Raw genomic sequence first — 22074 nt, 5'->3', positions numbered from 1 at the left:
AATAATTGATTGTTTCCGAGGCGGGGGGTCAAGATCCTGTCCTATCCTTAATCGTTCCAGAAAGAGAATCCCATGACCGACAATGCAGCGCAACTAATGCATCATGCATGATCCATCACGTTTTCCCATCTTGGCAGACGGTATCCTCATTTTTCTACCACTACCACAATTTTCTCTTACATCCTTTCTCTTACTTTACAGCATCACAATTCATATTTCAGATGTCACTCACAAACTAAAAACGCGAACCACCTTCCACGTGTTGACCTACAGTAGCAAAGTCAATGAGATACATGGCACCCACCAAAACAATCCACGTAGTATCAGCACCTTTTAGACTCAAAACCCGGGTCAAACTTTAAGACGTGATTCGACACCAGTGAGTCGGGTGCCGGGGAACCATCCGTGGCCTTTACCTGTCTCGGCAGTCTAACAGGTCCAGGGTAAGAACACAAAAATCCATGGCTCTGGTCAACCCTAGATAGACGGGCAGACGGGACACAGATACGAGAAATCTTGTATTATATTTGCATGTGCTTGCTTGTCCAAGGTTGGTGTGTGTATGTAAACAATCCTGCAGCCCTGTTCTGGTCATCCCCCGTAAGCCTCATCTTATTTGCGTGGGTTGCAATGATCAAGCCTCACATCTCTTAGTGACCTCTTTTCATGCTATGGCTAGTATTAAGAACAAGACAAGACCTGTACTGTGTTGGTCTAAAGTGATTCCCTTGCATAAGTGTATCAATCATCATATCATCAAACTGTACAGAGGCTGTGCGGCTTTCGGCCCCGAATCCAACAACTGATACGCGCCAGATCAGCACAAACTCCCACTCGCCATCATTACAAAGAACCCAATGACCTTTCCCTTGACTCACTAAAAACGCCTTTAGATGGAGAATTTATAGCGTGACGTTGGCCGGGATCCCCGCTGGAGGGGAAATGGTTGGGCTGCAAAGGGTATAACTGACTCGTTATGATGGATTCCTTCTCAAACTTCTTCTGTTGACCGCCTATCAGTTCAAGAAAGACTGCTCTTTGCCGCTGCCCCGGCCGAGTCAAGTCAAGCCAAACAAGATCAGATCTGGAAAGTAGTTCGTGACAGGCAAAAAAAAAAGGCCCGCGCCGATGAACCACCATCCACTCCAACGACACAAGCCCGTGCTTCCAGCCACTTTGTTTTTGATCTGGTACTTCGACGTTGCCCGCACAAAATTTAAACGTGGACGGATCCATTCTCGCGTGTTCTCTTTCATGGTTATCCCAGAAACTTCGCTAACGCGTTTTTTACACGCTTGAAGCGATGGGCACGTAATCAGCCTAGCTCATGATATCCATGTTCTCCACGGGTTACAAGCTGCCGTACTCCGTGCATGTAATCTACAAGACGATCAGAAGACGATCAAGGCGATCACGATGCCCAATGGTAATGTTACAGCGAGAGTAACGTTGAGCATCTTAGAGCAGTTACCCTTGTCGTTCCACAGGTATTGCTACAGATGCAAGCAATCAATCCAAGGCATGGATAGATGAGATGAATTGCTTTATCTTTTGTGATTCTGACATTGGCTTCGATGAGCCTACCCTGTATTAACTCGATGCACATATGATTCTGCTATGTATAGAGATATCTGAGTGTTGTGACCGGTATCATCTAGAGCCTCGAACCTTTAGCAACCAGCCATTGTATTGAATGTAGATAAACCGCATTTTGAAGACATCGTCCCAGCCATGGTCGTTTCTTTAAGTGCCATGACAACTCATCACACACAAAACCGCATGAAGTATCATGGAGAAGTCACAAATCGGATACGAGAACAAAACACTATCTGTAGTACAAGGGTTCTTATTGAGAATTTGAGACTCTATTGCATACCCAAGGACCAATCTACATCCTTAATTCCTGAATCTTGCCAACAACCAACTCTACAAATGCCTCAATGACCTGCCCATTAGGGTCTCTCTTGGACTCAAAGATACAATCCAAAATTGTCTTGATGCCAACTCCAACGCTGTCCGATCCTGTTTGTCGGCCGATTTCGTTGACTGCCGCATTAGGATCGTGTTCAAATTCGGGCGACTCCTGCAGGACTGCTGCCAGCTCACGCAGGTTGGATACGCCAGGAACAGCAACCTTCTTCGCGAAATCGTTATCAATCTCAAGCATCTTCAGCACCGAAGCCTTGGAGGTGGTGACGAAAACTAAGAGACGGTGGCCCTTGGGAGGTCGGGAGACGATCAGAGTTGTCAGTGCTTCCAACATGGTGTTGGAGAAACGAGGTCCGATAGGGTTCCATCCGATGAGACGTTCAAAGTCGTCCAGAATTAGAATACTGGCAGGTGACTTGTACGCATCTGTAAAGGCCTTGTGGACATAGTCCTTCTTGGCAAAGTCATCGCGGTATCCGACCAGGTCTGAGGGTGTAACCATCTTGACAAAGGGGAATCCTGATTGCATAGCGATGTGCGCAGCCAAAGCTGTCTTGCCGGATCCCTGAGGACCGTGGAAAAGAACTGATGTGCTGAACTTGTTCGGGTCCTCCTTGACCATGCCCACAACACGCATCATTTGCTGAATGTTCATGTCAATATGGGGCGCATAAGGATAGATACCCAAGCGAATGGCCTCCATCAACTCAGCTTCCGAGACACCATAAGCAGGTCGCACCTCGGTGAGAGCTACCATAAAATCCTCACGCTTCACGTTCATGCTGGCAACATCCTGCTTCACGGCAGCAAGCTGACCAACTTCAGTGTGTCGCGAGAACGCACAGGATGCAGCTGCCTTGACCAGACCGCTGATCTCGGCACCTGAAAAGTTCTTGGTCATGCCAGCCAATTCATCCAGATCAATGCTGGAGTCCAATAGTCCGTTGGCGGCCATCTTGGCAGTGTGAATCTTGAGAATATCGAGTCGGCCCGCCTCATCAGGAAGCGAGATCTCAAGATGTACCTCAAGACGACCGGGTCGCAGCAAGGCATCATCGATCATGTCCTTTCGGTTGGTCATTCCGATCAGAAGAATGTTGTTGAGCTGGTCCACACCATCCAGCTTGGCGAGAAGCTGGTTCACCACACTGTCACCAACACCAGTACCTCCACCAGATCCGGAGCCACGCTGCTTACAGACAGCATCAAGCTCGTCAAAGATGATAATGTGAAGACTACTCTCATCTCCCTTCTCCTTGTACTCTTTCTCTGCGTCGGCGAACAACTTTCGGATGTTCTCCTCAGACTGACCAACATACTTGTTGAGAACCTCAGGTCCGTTGATGACTTTGGGTGGGTTGGCGTTCAACATTTTACCAATCTGTCGGGCAATCAACGTCTTTCCAGTACCTGGAGGACCGTACAGCAGCAATCCCTTGACGTGAGTAATACCCATCTTGGCGATTAAACCAGGAGGGAAGATACGAGATGCAAACGCACGACGGAAAATAGTAGCGAACTCATCATCCAGACCTCCAATGCCCATATCCTCGAACTTAAAGTCCGGAGCGAGGATGGCGTTGGAGTTGGGCTTGTGCATTGAAGGCTTGAGGTTGAAGTCACCCTTTGCATCACGGTGGAAAACAACTTGACTCTGAGTTGTTAGGATACCCCTAGCATGGGGTTCTCGCTGGGCCTTCTTGGAGGAGTCGTCTGAAGTCATAGCCAGATCTGTCAAAGAGACTGTCTTGACGACGATAAGGAGAGGAATATTTCGGTGGTCCATAAGGATGCGCTGACCAGGGGAAAGCACCTGGTTCTGATATGTTTCGATAAACATCTTGGACAGCTCGTCCTCGTCATATGGAACGTCTGTCTTTTTGTTGGGAGAAGCGAAGCCGATTTCCAGGTTGACTGAGCCCAGGTACGCCTTGCCTCCGGCCGCAAAAGGGTCGTAGATCTCTCCTTGGAACACATCTCGCATAGTGATACCGGCCCATGATCGCTGGGGGTCTGACAAGCTGATGCAGCCCTGGGGGAACCCGGGGACAGGCTTTGCGGTGACAACGTATTCGCCCATGGGCTGGCCTGCTTGGAGGAGAATATAAAGATCGGATCCATCGCGGTTGGGAGGGAAGTCATCGGGAGAAACAGCGCAGCTGGTGAGACATTAGTAGGGCTTCAATGGTACGGGAATACGAATACATACAGGTTGCCGTAGATCATTCTTGACTGAAGGGACTTGTCTGTAACCTTCTCGACTCGCAGGCTAACTTGGCGTCCGCCGGGTCGCGAGGGCTTCTCTGCATAGCCACTGCCACCACCGCCGCCTGGATAACTTTGGTAGTTCTGAGGAGGCTGCTGCTGCTGTCGAGGGTCGTTATATCGAGGGCCACCGTAGCCTTGCTGTTGCTGAGGTGGAGGAGGCTGTTGGCCTCGAGAGCCACCCATGAATCCGCCGAAAGGTGTTCTAGACATTTTGGCGACGTGTATATGAGGTTGTAAAGTCCAAGTTCGGTGGATGAACCTGGGTTGGTCGCTTTATAAGGATCGGTAAGTACAAGCGTCGTTCTTTGTGATGGTTATGGCATGGAGCTGCGACAGGTACCCAAAGTCTATGCTGACACTGTAGGTGTAGCAGCATTGAATCAGGTAGCTGCAAGCCAATCAGATATGTGTAAATCAGCACAAGCCCCACAATATACCCAATTCGGCAGACTCTCAGGACAACTTGACAACAGTGTGTTCTACAGTCGAGAGCTTTAGACGCCCATTAAGAACAGATTGAGCTATACAGCTTATGAGTCATGCATGGGATGTGGTAGGATTACGATGAAGCCTATGGGAGTTTCTAGTTATTACTCTACCAATCTTTCTACCAACTTACCTTATGATTAGGTGGACATGGAGAACTTGAGTGGGAAGCTGACGACTGGAGGGGCAATGCGCATTCATTATCCAGGGGCTTAGTTAGCGCCTATGTCATCTTTCGGCCCCGCATTCCGGCGACGGAGAGCTTTCGTGCAAAGCAATGTTTTAATTCATCATACACATCAATTTTCAAGATGCCGCTGTAAGTATAGCAGACCAACAATCCTGGCGCATTAATTTAACGCGCGATAGTCATCTCCTAGGCAAGAAGTCGTGGAACGTCTACAATGCCGACAACGTCGCCCGCGTTCGTCGCGATGAGGCTGCCGCGAAGGCCGCCGAAGAAGGGGAAGAGCAGCGCATGCAGGAGATTGATGCGCAACGTCGATTGGCCATTCTACGCGGCGAAGAGCCTCCTCCTATCGAAGAACCCGAATCAACCAAGCCGAACGAGACATCCATTGGTGATCGCGATGCTTCACATAGGGGACCGCGACGAAAGCGAAAGCGACCAGATGAGGATGACACCGACTTCGAAATGCGAATAGCAAGAGAGAATGAAAACACAGCTCTCGTGAAATCCGAGCCTGAGCGCAAGAGTACAAGCTCTGCGCCTATTGTGGACCATAATGGACATATCGATTTGCTCGGCGATGAGAAGTCAAGGGCGCACGCAGAAAAGAATGAAGAGGCCGAGAAGGAAGCCAAGAAAAAGAAGCAGAGCTATGAAGACCAGTTTATGATGCGTCTCTCCAATGCCGCAGGGAAGGATGGTGTTCTACGACCATGGTACTCGCAAGCCGATGCTGCGGCCCCTGATGCTTCGTCGAAGGATGTATGGGGAAATCAGGACCCGAACCGTAGAGATCGCGATGCCAAACGAGTGGCGTCCAACGATCCTCTTGCCATGATGAAGCAAGGAGCTTCCAAGGTTCGTGAGCTTAAACAAGACAGAAAGCGCTTCCAAGAGGAAAGAGAACAGGAGTTAAAGAATCTGCGCCGCGAGGAGCGACATCGCGAAAAGAAACGGCGACGACACGAAGGTAGGGACAAAAGTAGAGATCGACATAGAAGCAGGGACCGTAGTCGTGATCGAGAGAGATCATCAGATCGTCATGAGCGAAGACAACGGTCTAAAGAGCGAGGGCATGATCGTGATCGACAACATGATTCACGGAGTCGAAGACATGAGCGTCATGACAGAGAAGGGTCTCGGCATGAGAGAAGGCGTCACGACGATGATGAGCCACGAAGAGAGAGGAGCAGGCAAGATAAAGAACACCATGAGAAACAAGACCTGCGGTCTGGAGAAAGAGGAGATAAAGAGCGACGACGAAGTCGTCATGAACTACGATAGCGATCGACATGATACCCGGCTACTTTTTATACTATGCTCCATGAAGCAGTTTGAACCAAGATTCTCTTGAGTAACCATCAATGTAGATATGGATAATGATGGCATACATAAAAGAGCGTACCAAAAGATTATTGTTAAAGACGACCAAAGACAAGTATATGATCACCTACTATTATCTTCATACTGTTGCACTTCTAGGGTTACTGTTAGACTCATATATCTTTTCAGATTGACTGTGAGACGTATGAAACATGATCACCTACGTGACTTCTACGGTAGTCTTGGAGCCTTTCTTCTCAAATCACAGGGTATATCGCATTCAAACTATCAAACATCCTACCCAAGCTATTAATCTCCCACCTCCAATAAACAAAAAACAACACATAGCAAGATTATTTCTCGACCCACGGCAGTCTAATCTCAACGGGCTGCATATTAGCCTCAACCAAATCAGCAACCTTCTTGGCCTCTGATCCCTTCAACCCCTTCAAAGCCTCGAAAATTCTCTCATATGTCGCCTCACTCAAACCCTCCTTTCGATCACAGTAGACATCCAATCCCTCCTTGCTAAACACCGTAGGCGCAAACCAGGTAACCGCCCAGCGCTCCTTGACGCCCTCGGCAGTGACGACCTCGCCCCAGCCGAGAATCTCCCAGTGGGAGTGAACAAGGGTCAACCATCCCTTGCCGCGCCAATCCCAGCCGATGGAGGACGCTTGCGTGTCGACGCCCTCGACGGTCTTGAGGGTGCCGTCCTTGTTCAAGGGCTCGTACTCGACCAGGTCGTCCATGCGGGGGCGGCCGTCTGCTGTCCCCGGGAGCATCTTGTATGAGATGCGGACGTTACGGGCGTCGCGCCACATGGAAAGCGTAGAGTGCGTGACGGTCCATGTTGTCGTGATCCAGTCCAGAGTGGGGGGATCTACGGGAGGAGATTTCTTGGTGGATGGGCAGTATTTGGTCGGAGTGTTGAGTTTGATGGGTGGTAGTTCCGCCATTGTGATGATGTCGGTGACTTTGGTTGGGCTTCAATGGGTATCTCTCAAGTGCAGGTATAGATCTCAAGTTCACAATAACAAAACTTGACGAGTGTGAAGTAAAATGTTGAGATCAAGAGAGTAAAGTCAACTGAGAAAGAAGAGGAGAGAGAGAAAAAAAAAGCAAGGAAACTTCACATGAAAATTCAAGCCTTGACAATAAAGGGCCCTGTCTGGTACTACTTAATTTTATCCCGCCCGAGGAATGAAACACGCCAGGCCTCAGAAGCCGCAGATCCGTCACGCAAACTTTAGGCAAAGATTCGTGTCATTCGCTGGTCTTCGTCTAATGCTCCGAATGCTCCTTGTACTGCATAAACTACCCGGGGCTATTTTATGTTTTGACCGATACCCTTGATATCGGTCTGATGTCACTGATATTCCGTCGGCATTGAATACCAGTGACCAGAGTTAAAGCATTAAGGTTTCGTAATGATAAAGTATCGAGGCATATTCTATTAACGGAACAATAAACTTTGGACATTTCCTCGGAACCAGAGACTCTTTAATTGTGCTGCTGAGCATAAAATGAAACCCATGTCGTTTTCTGTAATCCTTGCTGCTCTTCAATTACCGTTTCTTGGCTCTTATAACGATTACGAGGTTCAGCCACAATGGATGCCCAACCGCCACAACTCCACTAATCTCGACCCCAGATTCCATTTACGCTGGACAGCCTCAGTCATTCTTTTCATCCCATCACGGTTTCATCCAACTTCATCTCATCCACTTCAAACGTCGCGCTTAACAAACCGTCACAAATTCTGAATCATTATAAACAGCCACTTCTATCGAGTACATTCAGTCTCACTAACCCGCGATGGACCCCTCAGATAACGACGTCGAAGGTGTCGACGAAGCCCTCATGGCTCAGATGGGCTTCTCATCCTTTGGCGCTGCTTCACCACCCTCAAAGCGTCGTCGCTATAACCCAAACGCAGACGCATCGCTTCCCTCAAAGTCTTCCGCGACTGGCGCAAACTCCACAGCCTTGGGCACTGGTTCCAACACTGATGAGATCGCCCTTGATGATGATGATGACAACGAGGACAAAAAGGAGGATGAATCTGGACAGCAAGCCTCAGAACAAGTGCGCCCGGCTAGTCTCCCTCAACGGCCTGCTCCGGCAGCTGCGCCACGTCAGGGTCAACATTCGGTGCCACATGAGCGCAGAGATACTTGGTACATTGGGTACTACGACAGCCTGTCTAATGTGAATCCCTGGGAGAGGATTGAAAAGGCCCGCGGCTTGACAACACGGGGAACTTGGGCCAGCCTGGAAAAGGCCAATGCTGCGACGACAGCTGATGCACCAGCTTGAGATATCAAAACTGGAACATACAGCGACGAGGGAAGAGGGAGACGAATGGAGCATATCAATTGAATCAACAGCTCAGTCAAGGCACCCCACGTGGTGCTTTAGAGCACAACCACAGTACCTTCAACTTGATGTTTGATCAACAAGATGGATGGCTCTTGATATATGATATGATATCACGTGTTCGATCACGTGATATCGAAACAAACAGGGATCCTTCAACCTCACAACGCACTACGGCGACGGCACTGCGACTCATTACGACAACATACCTCGAATCACATGTGCTCCCTCACTCAGACTGGTTCATAAATAGCCTGGAGGGGTGTGGGAAGCGAATCAATCACATCTACGGGGGGGTTATCACATTAGTTACGGGGACACGCCGTCTGTCAAAGAGGGGAAAAGAGATGTTGCTTGCTATGAGAACTGGTAGACTCCATACTCCGGTCGAGATACCCACAAAGAAACCTTCTTACAGACCCTTGCCTTGCCCAATACGGCTCCATCAACTCTCCAGCTCCCAGTGTTACCCAATGGAGCAGTTTTCACCTCGCTGCCTCCCCTGATTAGGGCAAGCGTCCCAAATACACACTGCTTTGCAAACCCGCTACTGTTTTCCGAACCGTCATCGTCTTTGTAGTGGTTCCCAGGGTATATCACTCAATACACACCCCTCAACGAACCCGACAAGTTGGTCGACTTTGCAATCCTCGGCTGCTCCCGCGTCACCCATACTCCAGAGACGTTGCCAACCCTGCTGCCCATGCAGCAATCGGTGCCGACACATCATGTTTTGCAGCCAACTTGCTGACGCTATCTCATAACACCCCCATAGACGCTTGGGAGGAGGTGTACTTTTAACAATCGCCCCTAAATCGTTCAGTTCATCCAATCATAAGCCGTAAGTCGTGAAACAGCCGCCCATTCTCGCACTCTCTGCGTGTTTCCCCCACACTGGCTCCAATGGCCACGAGGTTGGCGTTCCTGGCTAGAAGCCCCCCGCATACATGCCCTGCTGCTTTTAACAAACGTAGCAAGACATCTCGCGCCAAGCGGCTCAATTTGCCGCGCTTAGTGCCCCTGATTCCAACGTCACCTCACGTTCCCCTTGCATGAACGAGTAATGAACTACTCGTTCATGCACATTGAACATGTGGGTGTCGTGGAATGTTCGTAATATTAAATAGTAAAACAAATCTCAATTGAGATGTCAGAAATCGGATCGCCACGCGTTTCGGCACTCTCTGCGGAAATGTGTGTTTTATGTGCGAAACTTTGGTGAGTTAATCGCGAATGAAACGTTGCTCGCTGAATGAAATTTTTGTCGTGAAAGTCGAGATGCCGCTCCAAAGAAAGTGAAATCTAGAAGAATCTAGTTCTCAGGAGATGGGTATCGGGCGCGAGCCTTGCTGTACTCCTTGCCATGCTTGCGAGAAGCCTTGGTCTTAAGCGAGCTGTGAAAATTGGTTAGCCTCCAGGTCACAAATCTGCAAGTGGTGCATTTCCAACTCTTTGCTGTAAAAGAGCTGTGCTTGTATTTGTAACAAAGGCACGAAAATGCACTGGTCAAGTTCTGACTTACCTGACTTTCTTTTGTGTCCATTCAAGGTCGCTGCGGACCTCATGAGCATCGCGCATACCCTCCTGGAAGCGCTCTCGCGTCTTCGCAAGACGAGCCTGCGCCTTCTTCTGCAGCTCCATGAGTTCTCGGTGCTTGGCGTTCATCTTTCCGGATCTGTTCAGTAGTCAGTACGGCGTCAATGGAATCCCGTAGACCATTTAAGGCGAGCTAGTGTATTCCGCATGCAGCTCCTGATAACTAAACAAGGATTTGCCGTGGGATTGATGGTGGGATAGATCCACTTACGTCTGAGCTTGCATGGCCATGCTGCGGTCAAGAGGGATTGGGTCGAAGGAGTTGGCAAAGCGGTCCTGCATGTACTCCTGGAAGTCCACGCCGCTAGCAGAGCGAGTGCTTTCATACTCGCCGTATGCGCCAGTGTAGCCGGACGAGGTAGCCGAGTACCCACCATTGCTGTAAGAGGGGATGCCCGAGGCGGAGCTAACCGAGTCATCACATTCCGGAGGCGAGACAGAATATTGACTGTAGGTGGGGTATTGCGAGCCCTTGGAGGGGACGGGAAGAGGCATGGAGTAGCCCACAGAAGTGTAATGAGAAGACATGATGATGATTGAGGATAGAATAAGATGTGATTGTGTCAATTGATTGTTTTGAGAAGTGATCTGGGTGGTGGCTCAATGTTGAGTTGATTGTGAAGAAGTGAAGCGCAGTTGAGGTAGAAGGGTTGTGTATCAAGACAACAAGTCAAGGGGACTGTGTATGTGAACCGGGCAAGTTGGGACTTTGGCTTGAAAGTAGATTGAAGAGTGATGAGAAAGGAAGAAGAAGAATAAACCTTCAACTCGATCAACTCTCGCCCTTTTATACTTTTCCAGAGACCCTCAACAGCCAGACCGGAACAACTTGAGGATAACTCATCCTGACACCATTCGTCAACAGACGATGAGCAACCCCGCTCATGAGGGCGTGCAATAGGATGTTACAGGATAATGGCATGGTTGAGAGGTGATCGAGGGGCTAGATGAGACGATCACGACAAGATGCAGAGGTGTGGGCCATCACGGACAGCAACGACAAGGTCGTGAAGGTAACAAACCTTCAAAGCTAGGACTACTAGGAGGGCGACTAGGGAGGCTAGGAGCGGCAGAGGAGTCTTGGAAGGGTCATGATATGGTACAGAGACTTATCCGAGGTGAATGGCCGTTTGACAACTGGGCCAACGAAAGAGAAGGGTAAGGAAACATGGTCGAGACAGGGCTTTACGGGGAGGGTGAAGTTAGAGAAAGGAAAGCGGTTGAATATGATAAAAAGTGTAAGAAATTAAAAGGAAAGTGTGTGGCTTCAACATGCTTCGGGGTATCTGCTTTAGCAATGCAGTGACGTTGAAATTGTAAACGTTTTAAGCTACGCCGTTGGTTGGGTGTAACAAGGCCAGCCCAGGATGAGCAAGGGCATGTGCATATGCCGAAAGCAAAGACCGCAATCAAAGATGTAAGATGTAACAACTAAGAAACTGGAAAAATGGAGACCGCCTTGAGGTCAAACCGACATCTACCGGATAGGTTTAGGAGTAAGACTGGGATATTGCTCGAAAAGGCAACAGCTGTGTGTTAAAGACACCGGACAGGTACATGACGATGGCATGTGTGGGCAGTTAACGGAAAGGGAAAATGCGTCTGTGTGCTGGAGCGGAGACCGACAAAACACCCGACGTAAAAGGGAACGACCTAGACCGTATGGTATACCAGTAGAAAGGCACAAGAAAGGTAAGATGCTGCTAAGATGCCATGCATATCCGGGTCCATCAATGGACACAAGTGGCTGCACTAGCCCTTGGACCCAAGTATTGAGAAGGGATAAGAGCCATGTATAGAACTTGTATGGGGGCAAAAAAAAAAGATCGGTGCGTTTTCCCACCGATATTTGCTTGACGGGCTTGTTTAAACCCGGCGTGTTGGTCGTCTGAGCGTAGAGGTACAATAAGTCGGTAGTTGGGCAGCGGAAGACGCAAGTCGAGGCCAGGTATGGATTGGGTTCGTGACCGAGTGACGTGAGGGACCTGGTCGGCGTAAACTAGGCTGGCTCGCTGCTTTTTGGCGATAACTAGTACATACAGTACTGTAGCGTGCTGAAAGCAGGTAGATGGATCGTGGTGAGAATGAGCCAAACGGACAACGCAATGGATGATGGGACTGACGCTGACTGGCTGAGTGTTAGGCTAGATGGACCTAGGTAAGTTGAGTAGACACCAATGCCCACACCCTCACAATACATATCTGTACCATATAGAACACATCTGAATCGGCCGGCTTCCGGTACCCTTTGGAGTAGCGGGTAATATTGGTGGTGGGCGCTGAAAGAAAAAAGACATTGGTTGCCTCACCGTGTAGATGGACATCCGTGAGAGATCACCAACCGCCCACAAGACTCTTGGCATTCCACCGCTATATCAGAATTCAGCTCTCCAAGCAACAATGGACTGAACAGAGACGTTACGGACACCGGACAATGCAAATTCCCTGATTGTATCCGCTGTGTAATTTTGGCATGCACTCGAACTGCGCGTCTTGTACCCTGTTACAGGGGAACAGGCAGCACCGTGGATGGAGACGATATGGAGCGGAGAGTCGCAAACAAGCGCGCTGACGCTAAGGAAAGCCAAAAAGACGAAGTTGATGGAAAAGCAGCGTTGGATTTCCACGTTGAAGCCCTGAACCAAGCGCAAAGTTGCCCACACCCCCCTATCTAGTTGTATTTTCCCTCATGGTTCGGCGTTTTTACCAGAAAAGCTCGGCCATGTAGAGAAGAGGAGAGGAGGCGATGACCTGCGATGGTCAAGATAGACACCATGCAATGGACTAGGCGAGGATTGGTCCACGAGAAACAGTTACAGGGTGTGGGTTGAGAAGCGAACGCAAGGCGGCGGGTCGGGTAGAGCTGCAGCAAGTCGGGCAATTTCTGGTATTGTGCCTCTCTGTAATTATACAAAGAGAGTACAGTAAGGAGTTGATGCGTTGTCAAGATAATTACCAGACGTTGCTGTGACGGTGGGATGGATTAATGGATTGACAGACATTTGACAAGGGACGGTACTGAATTCCAGGGACCCGATCGAGGGGTCAGGGTAGTGGTGGATGTCAATTAATGGAGGACCGGGGTCTTTCTCGCGCCTGCCCTGCCTCCTGCCCTGTTTGAGGGAGGTGCTTCCTGGAAATGGGTGTGCCGTTTTGCTGGCAGGAGCAATCTATACGTAGTGGAAGCCTTCAGAGAACCTTTAGCTAAGGCGGAATTGAAGATTGAAGGTGGTGGATGGTGGGGGAAGGTACCTATGAGCAAGTATCTCTCTGCTGATGACAGAATGAGCAGGCATTCCGTCCATCCATCCATCTGTCACCATTTTGGGCTTGACTTGCTTTTTCCTTCTGGCTACTGCTACTCCAATATGTTCCACGTGCCTTGTAAAATTTTCAATTAAGCAGAGCCTCATTGATCTTTTCTCTCATTGTTTGACATGACTTTGCTCAACAATTGATGCAATTGTTGGACTTTGTACAACTGCGAACCCATTGTTCAAAACACAACTCCAAGGATCCACTATCACGACTACAACACGACCTTCAACATGCTTCATATCTGAGTTTTGTTGTTTCTGTCCTTCTCGCCTCTGTGTGTACTGAGTATCTTCTACTCCAATCTTGGAAAAGACCGGTCAAGTCTCCATGTTCTAATTGGACAATGCTCGGGCAAATATCATGATTGCATCCAGTGCAATTGCAATGGTTCCTTTTATCTTGCTCTACTCTTACTCGCCCCTCCCCCGCTCTCTCACTAACAACCAGTCACCACAAGGCAACAAGGCAAGATCCACCATCCACCACCTCAATTAAGTTGGTGAGCAAAGACCTGACTGATTTAGGACTTCTGTGACAAGGTACATGCTTGGAGTTTTGTCCAAGCTGTATCTCTTAGCTCCAGACCAGTGGATAGAAGAGAAGGACTCCATTACCGACTTTTCTTACACTTATGAACTGTGATAAAGTTTATCGACATGTTCCGAGTGTCAGCAACCAACACTAAAACCATCGGATATCCCATTGTGTCCCCTAGTCTCTGTTGAAAACGAGACCTTGACAGCTTGCGATGCTGGATAACTATCTAGCACGCCGGGTTGACGTCTCCGGATGTCTCATGATAGCCTATAACATAAGACATGCGAGCAGCCACTGTAGCACTTGCTGTCAACATATTGAAGCCATGTTATCATTGGGCAAATATCAGGAAGCTATCTGCTCCCTACAATGGACCCGAGCGCTGCAAAAATCGACATCGGTTGCGCAGGGTTTGAGCTCCACGGTATGCTCGTCTGCCCGACTGACATCTAGTAATGGAGACGATGCCCAGTTTCTGTGCAGCTTCAAGGCTGCAACTCAACGGTGGCAGTTCAGGAGTCTGCAGCAGCGGCGCCTCCTGTCTTTATCCATACTCACGGTACTTGAAGCCACCGTGACACGTCCTCCAACGGTTCCTGTGGCCACCCGTCTTGACAATATGAAGCCATCACTAAGCTCTCAGAAGCTGTCACGGCTCATACACACCAGATGCGGGCTGCTGCTTTCATCGCGAAACACAGGGACTCGCTCCTGTCTCACCATTACTGCGTCCCCGGACTTGGAATACCTTTGCGCTACGGCCGATAATCATCGGTACCAACGAGCATCATCCCAGTTCCAGCACCTCGCGATCTCATTAGCTGTGTATCGCTTCTAGTCATCGCGTCTTGATACTCTTTCGATGGTGAGTCCTACCACCAAGCTCGGGAGCGCATAGCCCAGGTGGCATGACTTGCGAGCCCTGTACTGGAACCTGTACGTCAGATCGAGCCCAAGCTGCTGTGCTTTGATGACTTGCTTTCCCGGAATCCACTGAAGCCGTCTGATCTGCCCGCCTTAACTGATCGATTTGAGGTAATGGCCACGAGATGAACCTGTAGACGATGACTGGAGCCGAATACTGATGCGAGATTCGTCGAGATTGGGAAGAATCGAAGCACGGGTGGCTCGTTCCTCCACAAGGAGCCGAGTGCTTTTGTCCTGCAGTGCATCGCATTGCATTTGCATTGCATGGCAGGGCGGGTGTTGTTTCTATGTACTTTAACAACGCATCCACAATCTCCACTTAGGGAAGCCATTGACAGTTGATCATGTCACTAACTCGGTGTATTCTCTGTCTGGAATTATTCGGCAGAAAGTAAACAAATTACAAAGAGAGGAACTTTATTGCAACATCGATGTCCAAGCGTATCTGTACATGTCCTGAGATATTATAAATCTACACGCCTCCCCTGTTTTGATACCCTCCATCACGCACGGACAACTCAGCGCCGTTGTGTGCGGCAAGGCGTGGCCCAGGCACACGGAGGGGGAGATGCAACTCTGTACAGGGGGGTTTGATGATGGGGCACCATCTCATAGGACGATAGTTTTAGAGAGAGAAGCAAGCTAGATGGATTTTTACGCTCATTACAAAAGATGGTGTGAAGGGTATGTGACGGACGTGAGGCTTTGCTGCCGGAGGAATTGATATCCAATCTACCCACTCTCAACTACAAGCATCTATCTATCTACACATACCCAGCTACATAGGAATGTAGTATTTGGTCAATGCAGTGGGGTTTGGCTAAAGAAATCACTCAAAATCATCTCGCATCTTGCCTGATAATTCGTGACGTAGGCAACCATCTTCTAAGCAGAACTCGCCCCCTGCCAGCATTGAGAGAGTCTTCCATGCTCCCGCTTTCTCCCTCCCCCCGCCGTCATGATCAATGTCGTGTAAGTCAACCTTCAACGACCGGACATAACCGAGAGACAAAATCCCATGCCCAGGGTAATTCTTCCGAAATGCCAAAAAAATGAAACCTTTTTTTAACATTCCTGTGTAACTCTCCTGATCCCGGATGATTGGCATCCCGAACCGTCTTGTCCATCCTGTTGAGTCTTGGACGCGGTGGAACATACTCCCAGTCTAGGCGGTTTTAACTATCACCGGAATTCTTTGCTTAGATACCTCGTGGTACCGACGCATCAGTCTGACCGTTGAGCAGGGAGAGAGGGAGAAGAAATACGAAATGTCGTACGGCGTTCGTACAACAGACGTCAAATGTGGCGGAACCAGGCTGTTCATCACAGGATAGGTCATGATGTCTGACTTGCTTGCAGAAAAAAAAAGGAGATGCGTTTCGTCTCATTATTCAAACAAGATACCTATGTAGTTCCCGTTTGGTCTACTTGTACCCAAGATATCACACCTGGCCATGCCCGTTCCGTTCCCGCCCCTTCTATTTCAAAGGTTTCCCACCGTTGTCCCAAGGAATACATGTATATATATATTCTCCCGATGTAACACAACATACAAGCCCAAAACCAAGGTTCGCGGCCCCGTGCCCAAAAGGGACAACAATGATGAATACTTTTGTGTATGGGGGATTGGCTTCCCCTTTCTCTCCCGCGCATCATACCCATCTCGCAAGCTTAGCTCAAAAAGTACAAGAAAAAAACAGAGTTCCCGAAAGACCTATGTAAACTCCACCTCTAGCAGACACATGCTCGGATGATCGACGTTTCCACAAAGAAGAAGGAGTAAGAAACAAAAAGCGAATGGGGAAACGAGGGGGGCAAGAGTAGGGTATATACATATGCCCCTGATGCATGCACAATGTCAGGCTCATGCGTTCCATGTACGCGTTTGCTCAGTCTCATATGCGCCGTCATCTGATAAGAGGAAGAGCAGCTTGTCTATGCCCATAAGATGCTGCTGCGTCCTCTCCTACATGGCAGTCCATAGTCTATGAGAAGACCTTGAGGAATCCCCAGATACTAATACCACTAAGGACGGGGATCGTAAGGTTGTCATCCCAGCCGAAGATGTCCACGACTTCGCTGGCAGAAGCCATGAAGCCGGACACGATGCTCATAACGCCCAGGGCGACTGCGCCAGAAATGGTGGTCTGCTCCTGTGAAACTCCAACAGCTTCGCAGATGGTCTTGGGCAGCGAAAGAATACCCTTGAACATGAAGTTCTCGTCGCCAGGGAAAGGGCCCATGGTGGGCACGAGCCAGCCGTAGAAGAAGTACGATGTACCAACGCCAACGAGGAACGCAGCGGTAGAGCCAGCAAGAGACTTGCCCTTGCGAAGGCGAGGTGTGTATCGGCCCCAAAGTCGACCAAAGGTGCTAGCGGCAGTGTCGCACCAACTGAGCAGGAGAACGCTCATGATGCCAATATCCTTGGGGAATCCGTAGAGCACAATCCAGGCACCCAAAAGGTAGAAGATGACGCCGTTCCAGCCGGAGTACTCGCTCTCGCGCATCAGAGCACCGAGGGCCTTGACGTAAAAGCGATTGAAAGAAGCATACCGGTGTCGGAGCCAGTCGACCGTCGTGATAGGAATGAGTGCTGACATGAGCCATGGAGTCACCGAGGTTGTCTGAGTGCCGGTCACGTAAAGCCAGATGACGAAGAACCCAATCGACACGTGCAGCACCTTGCGGGGTACCTCATGCTTGTGCACAAACGTTCTCCAGTGTCGGTGGATGGGAATCAAACCGAGTGGACTGGGACTACGGCTGAAGTCGCGCCAGGACCATCCTATTGGTGTTGTAGGTTGAGGAGGCGCAAGGTGACCGTTTGATGTGGAAGCCTTTCCATTACCATTGCCGTTGAGGGCGCCATTTGATGTATCTTCTTCCGGAATGGCATCCTTGGATATCTTGCCCGCCTTTGCAGCAGTGCTTGTGCGCTTTGTCAAGCGCGTCACGGCGTTTGGATCGATCGGTGAGCGGCTGCGGGTTCGGGCCCGTCGAAACTCGGGGGGCTCGGGCAGATCCTCATCTGGATCTTCTTCAAGGGGTTGAGGCGTGGGTGTCCGTCTCCGGGCTGCGGAGCGTGTAACAGGGCCCATATAATCGGAGGCGTCGCGCTCGGAGGGGGTGGGACTCGGCGAGATGACACGGGGCGTCTCCGGGATCTTGGATCGGGAGGACATGGTGAGGGAGAAGGGCGGGAGCGCGGAGCAGTAGATGGCACCGACTACTATACGTCGGAGACTGTTGAAGCCAGGAGGCCAAAAGGTATTGGGTATTGTAGAGTGGAGATATTTGTCACGGCGCGATGAGCGCTCCGTCGTGATGGGTTCTGATGGGGAGGAAATAGTGAAGGTGTTTGGGGTGTCGTAGTGGGAGGATCCGTTGGCGGGATGATTATGTTGTCGCTTTCCAGGGTCCAGAATGTGATCGTCCGTGTCGTCGTGGCTATGCCGGCGCTGGTTGTGGCGTAGTGTCTGGCCGTTGTGTTCAGCACCAAGATGATCTTGTTGTTGTTGTTGCTGCTGCTGCTGCTGCGGTTGTTGCTGCGGAGGATGATGGTGATGATGTAGTTGGTGTTGGTGTTGGTGTTGGTAGCCGTAACCCTGACTCGGGCTCAGGCTCTGACTCGAATTCCTATTCCGCTTCGGGGGACTCGGACTACGTTTTGGCCGAGATTTTGAGTTGGGAGATTGAATATTTATTGAATCCAGATTGATTAACAAGGGTGCAACGGAGGTTGGATCCCCCGCCGCATGATGGGTTCGGAGATATAAGACGTCGATGACCGGGGCACGCACACATGTACAGTACCATCAAAAGAGTACAGTAGAGTGCTAACGTAGGTGGGCGTGTGAGAATGACGGCTGATTCTAGGCGACGGGGGCGCTGAGACAAGCAGGAAATGAGAGTCAAATAGTCGCGTGACACTGGAAATGGGAAAAAGAGGATACTGGAACTAACGCAGAAAGGCGAGGTTTCTGCTCGATAACATTCGTCTGTATCGATCAAGTTTGGCGTTGGCCACAATGGTGGGAGATTTTTCGTTCATTCTGGGTCTGGGAGATACGTATCTGTGGCGTTGAATTCCGTATCCCGTTTACAGTGGGACACCGCCCTTTACAAGGGCTACAAGTATACAGATTTAAGCATGTGATGGTCTACAAGAGGGTCCCCTTTTTGAGAGAACACCTCGGTGTTGAAGTTATACTCATGTAAGGATTTGGTAAAACATTGCTTTACGTGTCTCGATAGCTTCCATGTGAAAAAGGCAAGCATACGAAATTAAAAAAAAACAAGATTAGCTGTCTCTCTACCTTGCACGCATTCACGCTGTGTCCCGTCCCGAGTCTTCCGCCATCTGGTCTGTCTGAACTCTCGTAACACCAATCAAGATGTCAAGCCAAGTCACGTCACCTGCCAATCTTCAGGCCAGATTAAATCATTTATTTTCAGGAACCGCGTCAAGTCCCACGTCATCTGAGCTTTAATGCTCCCCTCCAAGCACGTGCTGTAACAGACAGGGAGATGGCAGATACGCCACAGTTAGACCCCGCTTGCGCCACAAATACAAGATTCATCATGGATCTCACGTGGTGATAAGATAAAGATTTCAAGAAATGTTTCGCGCAAAAGATGATTGTCAAAGATGGTCCCTCGATGCGCTTGGGATCTGTGATATACAGTTCAACTAATAATTCTATAATAACCATATCTCGGTCTTGTCTAACCCTGGCTGATAATGGCTACTGAAAAGCCCAAGAAGAGAAGCCCCAGAGCTTGGGACACTCTCAATCCTCCTCTTTCGGAATGGATTCGAGATGCTGTCGCAACCATGGGCTTCGACCAGATGACGCCCGTCCAAGCTGCAACACTGCCGCATTTCATGGGAAACAAAGATGTTGTAGTCGAGGTATGAACAAGACGATCTTCTTATGATGGGATTGACATTCTAATATCTTTATAGGCTGTCACTGGTAGTGGAAAAACCCTTGCCTTCCTCATTCCTCTTGTTCAAAAACTTCTCCGACTTAGCGAACCTACGAAAAAGCATCATGTCGCCGCCATAATTGTGTCCCCTACACGAGAATTGGCAGCTCAGATCCATACTGTTCTTATGAAACTTTTGCAATTCCACGAGGTCTCTGCCGAAATCCTCCCGCATCTCAAAGACGACGACGAAAAGCGACCTTCTACTACTGTACCTGCGATTGTACCCCAATTGCTGGTTGGAGGTACAACGACCACCGCACAAGACCTCAGGTTCTTCCTTCGACACAGCCCCAATGTTCTAATTTCCTCCCCTGGTCGACTCGTCGAGCTCATGTCCTCGCCTCACGTCCATTGTCCCCAATCCTCTTTTGAGGTTCTAGTTCTCGATGAAGCCGACCGTCTCCTTGATCTTGGCTTCAAGCCTGATCTGCAAAAGATCCTGTCGCACTTGCCGAAACAGCGAAGAACTGGTCTTTTCAGCGCCAGTGTAAGCGAAGCTGTTGGAGAGATCATTCGGGTTGGTCTGCGAAACCCTGTCAAGATCGAGGTCAAGGTTAAGATAAAGGGTGGTGGTATTCTCGAAGACAGAAAGACGCCAGCTAGTCTTCAGATGACATATATGGTCAAGCCCGCCAGCCAGAAACTTCCTGCTCTTGCCGAGCTTTTGCGACAACTACCTGTACGCCCCCAACGGAGCATCGTGTTCCTGTCCACTTGCGCTGCCGTCGACTACTTTCAGCATATTCTACCTCTGATACTACCTGAAGGTTTTGCTCTGGTGCCTTTGCACGGAAAACATGCGGCTAAAGTACGAGAGAAAAACTTCAACAAGTTCCTCAGCTCTGTTTCTCCTACGATATTACTTACTACCGATCTGGCTGCTCGTGGATTGGATATTCCTCAGGTTGACTTGGTCGTTCAAATCGATGCTCCTTCAGACCCCAAGGTCTTTATTCATCGCAGCGGACGAGCTGGTCGTGCGGGCCGAAAAGGATTGGCGGTGGTGATGTTGCACCCTGGAAGAGAAGAAGACTATGTTCAGTTTTTGGAGATCCGCAAAACACCAATCGCACCGTTGGAAAAGCCTACCATCACCACATCAGAGGATGATGCCGCCGACTTTGCGAAGAAGACGAGAGACCTCGTGTTATCCGACAGGGGGCTGTTCGACAAGGCTCAAAAGGCATTCGTGAGCTGGGCTCGAAGTTATGGCGCTCACCAGGCTACATCCATCTTCCGCGCGGCTGATCTCGATTGGGCCGATCTCGGCAATGCATGGGGACTGCTACGTATGCCTCGTATGCCTGAACTCAAGGGCTGGACAGGCGACAAGATGTGCGGTCTTGAGATCGACTGGGATAACTACGCTTACAAAGAGAAGACTCGCGAACAACAGCGAAAGGTCACTCTTGAGGAAGAGAAGTCGGGTGTAAAGAAGCAAGATAAGAGCGAGGAGTTCAAGCGCAAGCGCAAAAACAACGAGGCTTGGAGCGCTAAGCATGAGAAGGAGGACGATCGAGTGGAGCGAAGGGAGAAGCGACGCAAGCGCCGTGACGCAGAAGCAACATCCAAGATGACGGATGACGAAAAGGTCAAGCAGATGGAGCTGAACGATCTTATCGCTGAGGTCCGGAGACAAAATCGCGAAAAGGCTGCTGCCGAGGCTGCAGCAGCCAAGCAAGAAAAGGACGGCGAGTTTAAAGGGTTCGACGATTAGACAGAATATACCCCGATTTTTGCTACGATAATTTCATTTGGTTACCTGGAGATGAAGAGCAATTGGAAGCGTTTCTGTGAACATGGGCCATGTAAGCTTGTTGGATATTACACCATTGGCACAGCTATACGCGTATAGTATGGACTGCTGAATACGAAAATTCGGGTTGAATCCGATAAACGCGTATTCACTTGTTTCTATATAAGTGATCGTAGTGGTACCTACAGATGTATTGCCGATAAGAAATTGATTATAAATGCCGATGTTCTGCATCCCTTGAGAACTCTTATAACTATTCTTACACAAACTGAAAGGTCAACCTGTAGGTTCGAAAAAGGAATAGATGATTATGAGAACTTGCATTTGTCTAACATAGCTGCAGAGAGTCTGAAATAGTAGGGAATGACAG

General features: G+C 49.5%; 7 protein-coding genes across 7 annotated transcripts, besides 2 other annotated features; 3 read left to right on the top strand and 4 right to left on the bottom strand.

Moving 5' to 3' along the window:
- Positions 1-1888: 1888 nt before the first annotated feature.
- FPSE_09801 (uncharacterized protein) lies at positions 1889-4407 on the bottom strand (the record flags this gene model as incomplete). The annotated part of the gene is made up of 2 exons (XM_009262918.1): positions 1889-4088; positions 4139-4407. The coding sequence occupies 2 exons, from the start codon at positions 4405-4407 to the stop codon at positions 1889-1891; spliced, it is 2469 nt and encodes an 822-aa protein (XP_009261193.1).
- A 587-nt stretch (positions 4408-4994) lies between these two features.
- On the top strand, positions 4995-6227 carry FPSE_09802 (uncharacterized protein; the record flags this gene model as incomplete). The annotated part of the gene is made up of 3 exons (XM_009262919.1): positions 4995-5002; positions 5053-5843; positions 5878-6227. The coding sequence occupies 3 exons, from the start codon at positions 4995-4997 to the stop codon at positions 6225-6227; spliced, it is 1149 nt and encodes a 382-aa protein (XP_009261194.1).
- Positions 6228-6549: 322 nt separating this feature from the next.
- FPSE_09803 (uncharacterized protein) lies at positions 6550-7155 on the bottom strand (the record flags this gene model as incomplete). The annotated part of the gene is made up of 1 exon (XM_009262920.1): positions 6550-7155. One exon carries the CDS (start codon positions 7153-7155, stop codon positions 6550-6552), a length of 606 nt encoding a protein of 201 aa, XP_009261195.1.
- Positions 7156-8014: 859 nt separating this feature from the next.
- Positions 8015-8515, top strand: FPSE_09804 (uncharacterized protein; the record flags this gene model as incomplete). Its single annotated transcript, XM_009262921.1, has 1 exon — positions 8015-8515. One exon carries the CDS (start codon positions 8015-8017, stop codon positions 8513-8515), a length of 501 nt encoding a protein of 166 aa, XP_009261196.1.
- Positions 8516-9887: 1372 nt separating this feature from the next.
- Positions 9888-10699, bottom strand: FPSE_09805 (uncharacterized protein; the record flags this gene model as incomplete). Its single annotated transcript, XM_009262922.1, has 3 exons — positions 9888-9969; positions 10098-10250; positions 10383-10699. The coding sequence occupies 3 exons, from the start codon at positions 10697-10699 to the stop codon at positions 9888-9890; spliced, it is 552 nt and encodes a 183-aa protein (XP_009261197.1).
- A 4489-nt stretch (positions 10700-15188) lies between these two features.
- Positions 15189-15223: a microsatellite.
- A 1715-nt stretch (positions 15224-16938) lies between these two features.
- FPSE_09806 (uncharacterized protein) lies at positions 16939-19007 on the bottom strand (the record flags this gene model as incomplete). Its single annotated transcript, XM_009262923.1, has 2 exons — positions 16939-18501; positions 18984-19007. The coding sequence occupies 2 exons, from the start codon at positions 19005-19007 to the stop codon at positions 16939-16941; spliced, it is 1587 nt and encodes a 528-aa protein (XP_009261198.1).
- Positions 18464-18505: a microsatellite.
- A 690-nt stretch (positions 19008-19697) lies between the features above and the next one.
- On the top strand, positions 19698-21665 carry FPSE_09807 (uncharacterized protein; the record flags this gene model as incomplete). The annotated part of the gene is made up of 2 exons (XM_009262924.1): positions 19698-19868; positions 19923-21665. 2 exons carry the CDS (start codon positions 19698-19700, stop codon positions 21663-21665), a joined length of 1914 nt encoding a protein of 637 aa, XP_009261199.1.
- Positions 21666-22074: the final 409 nt, after the last annotated feature.

Source organism: Fusarium pseudograminearum, chromosome 3 (assembly GCF_000303195.2).
Source record: "Fusarium pseudograminearum CS3096 chromosome 3, whole genome shotgun sequence".
Classification (NCBI taxonomy): domain Eukaryota; kingdom Fungi; phylum Ascomycota; class Sordariomycetes; order Hypocreales; family Nectriaceae; genus Fusarium; species Fusarium pseudograminearum.
The sequence above is the reverse complement of the archived record's forward strand: the minus strand, read 5'-3'. Positions and strand labels throughout refer to the sequence as shown.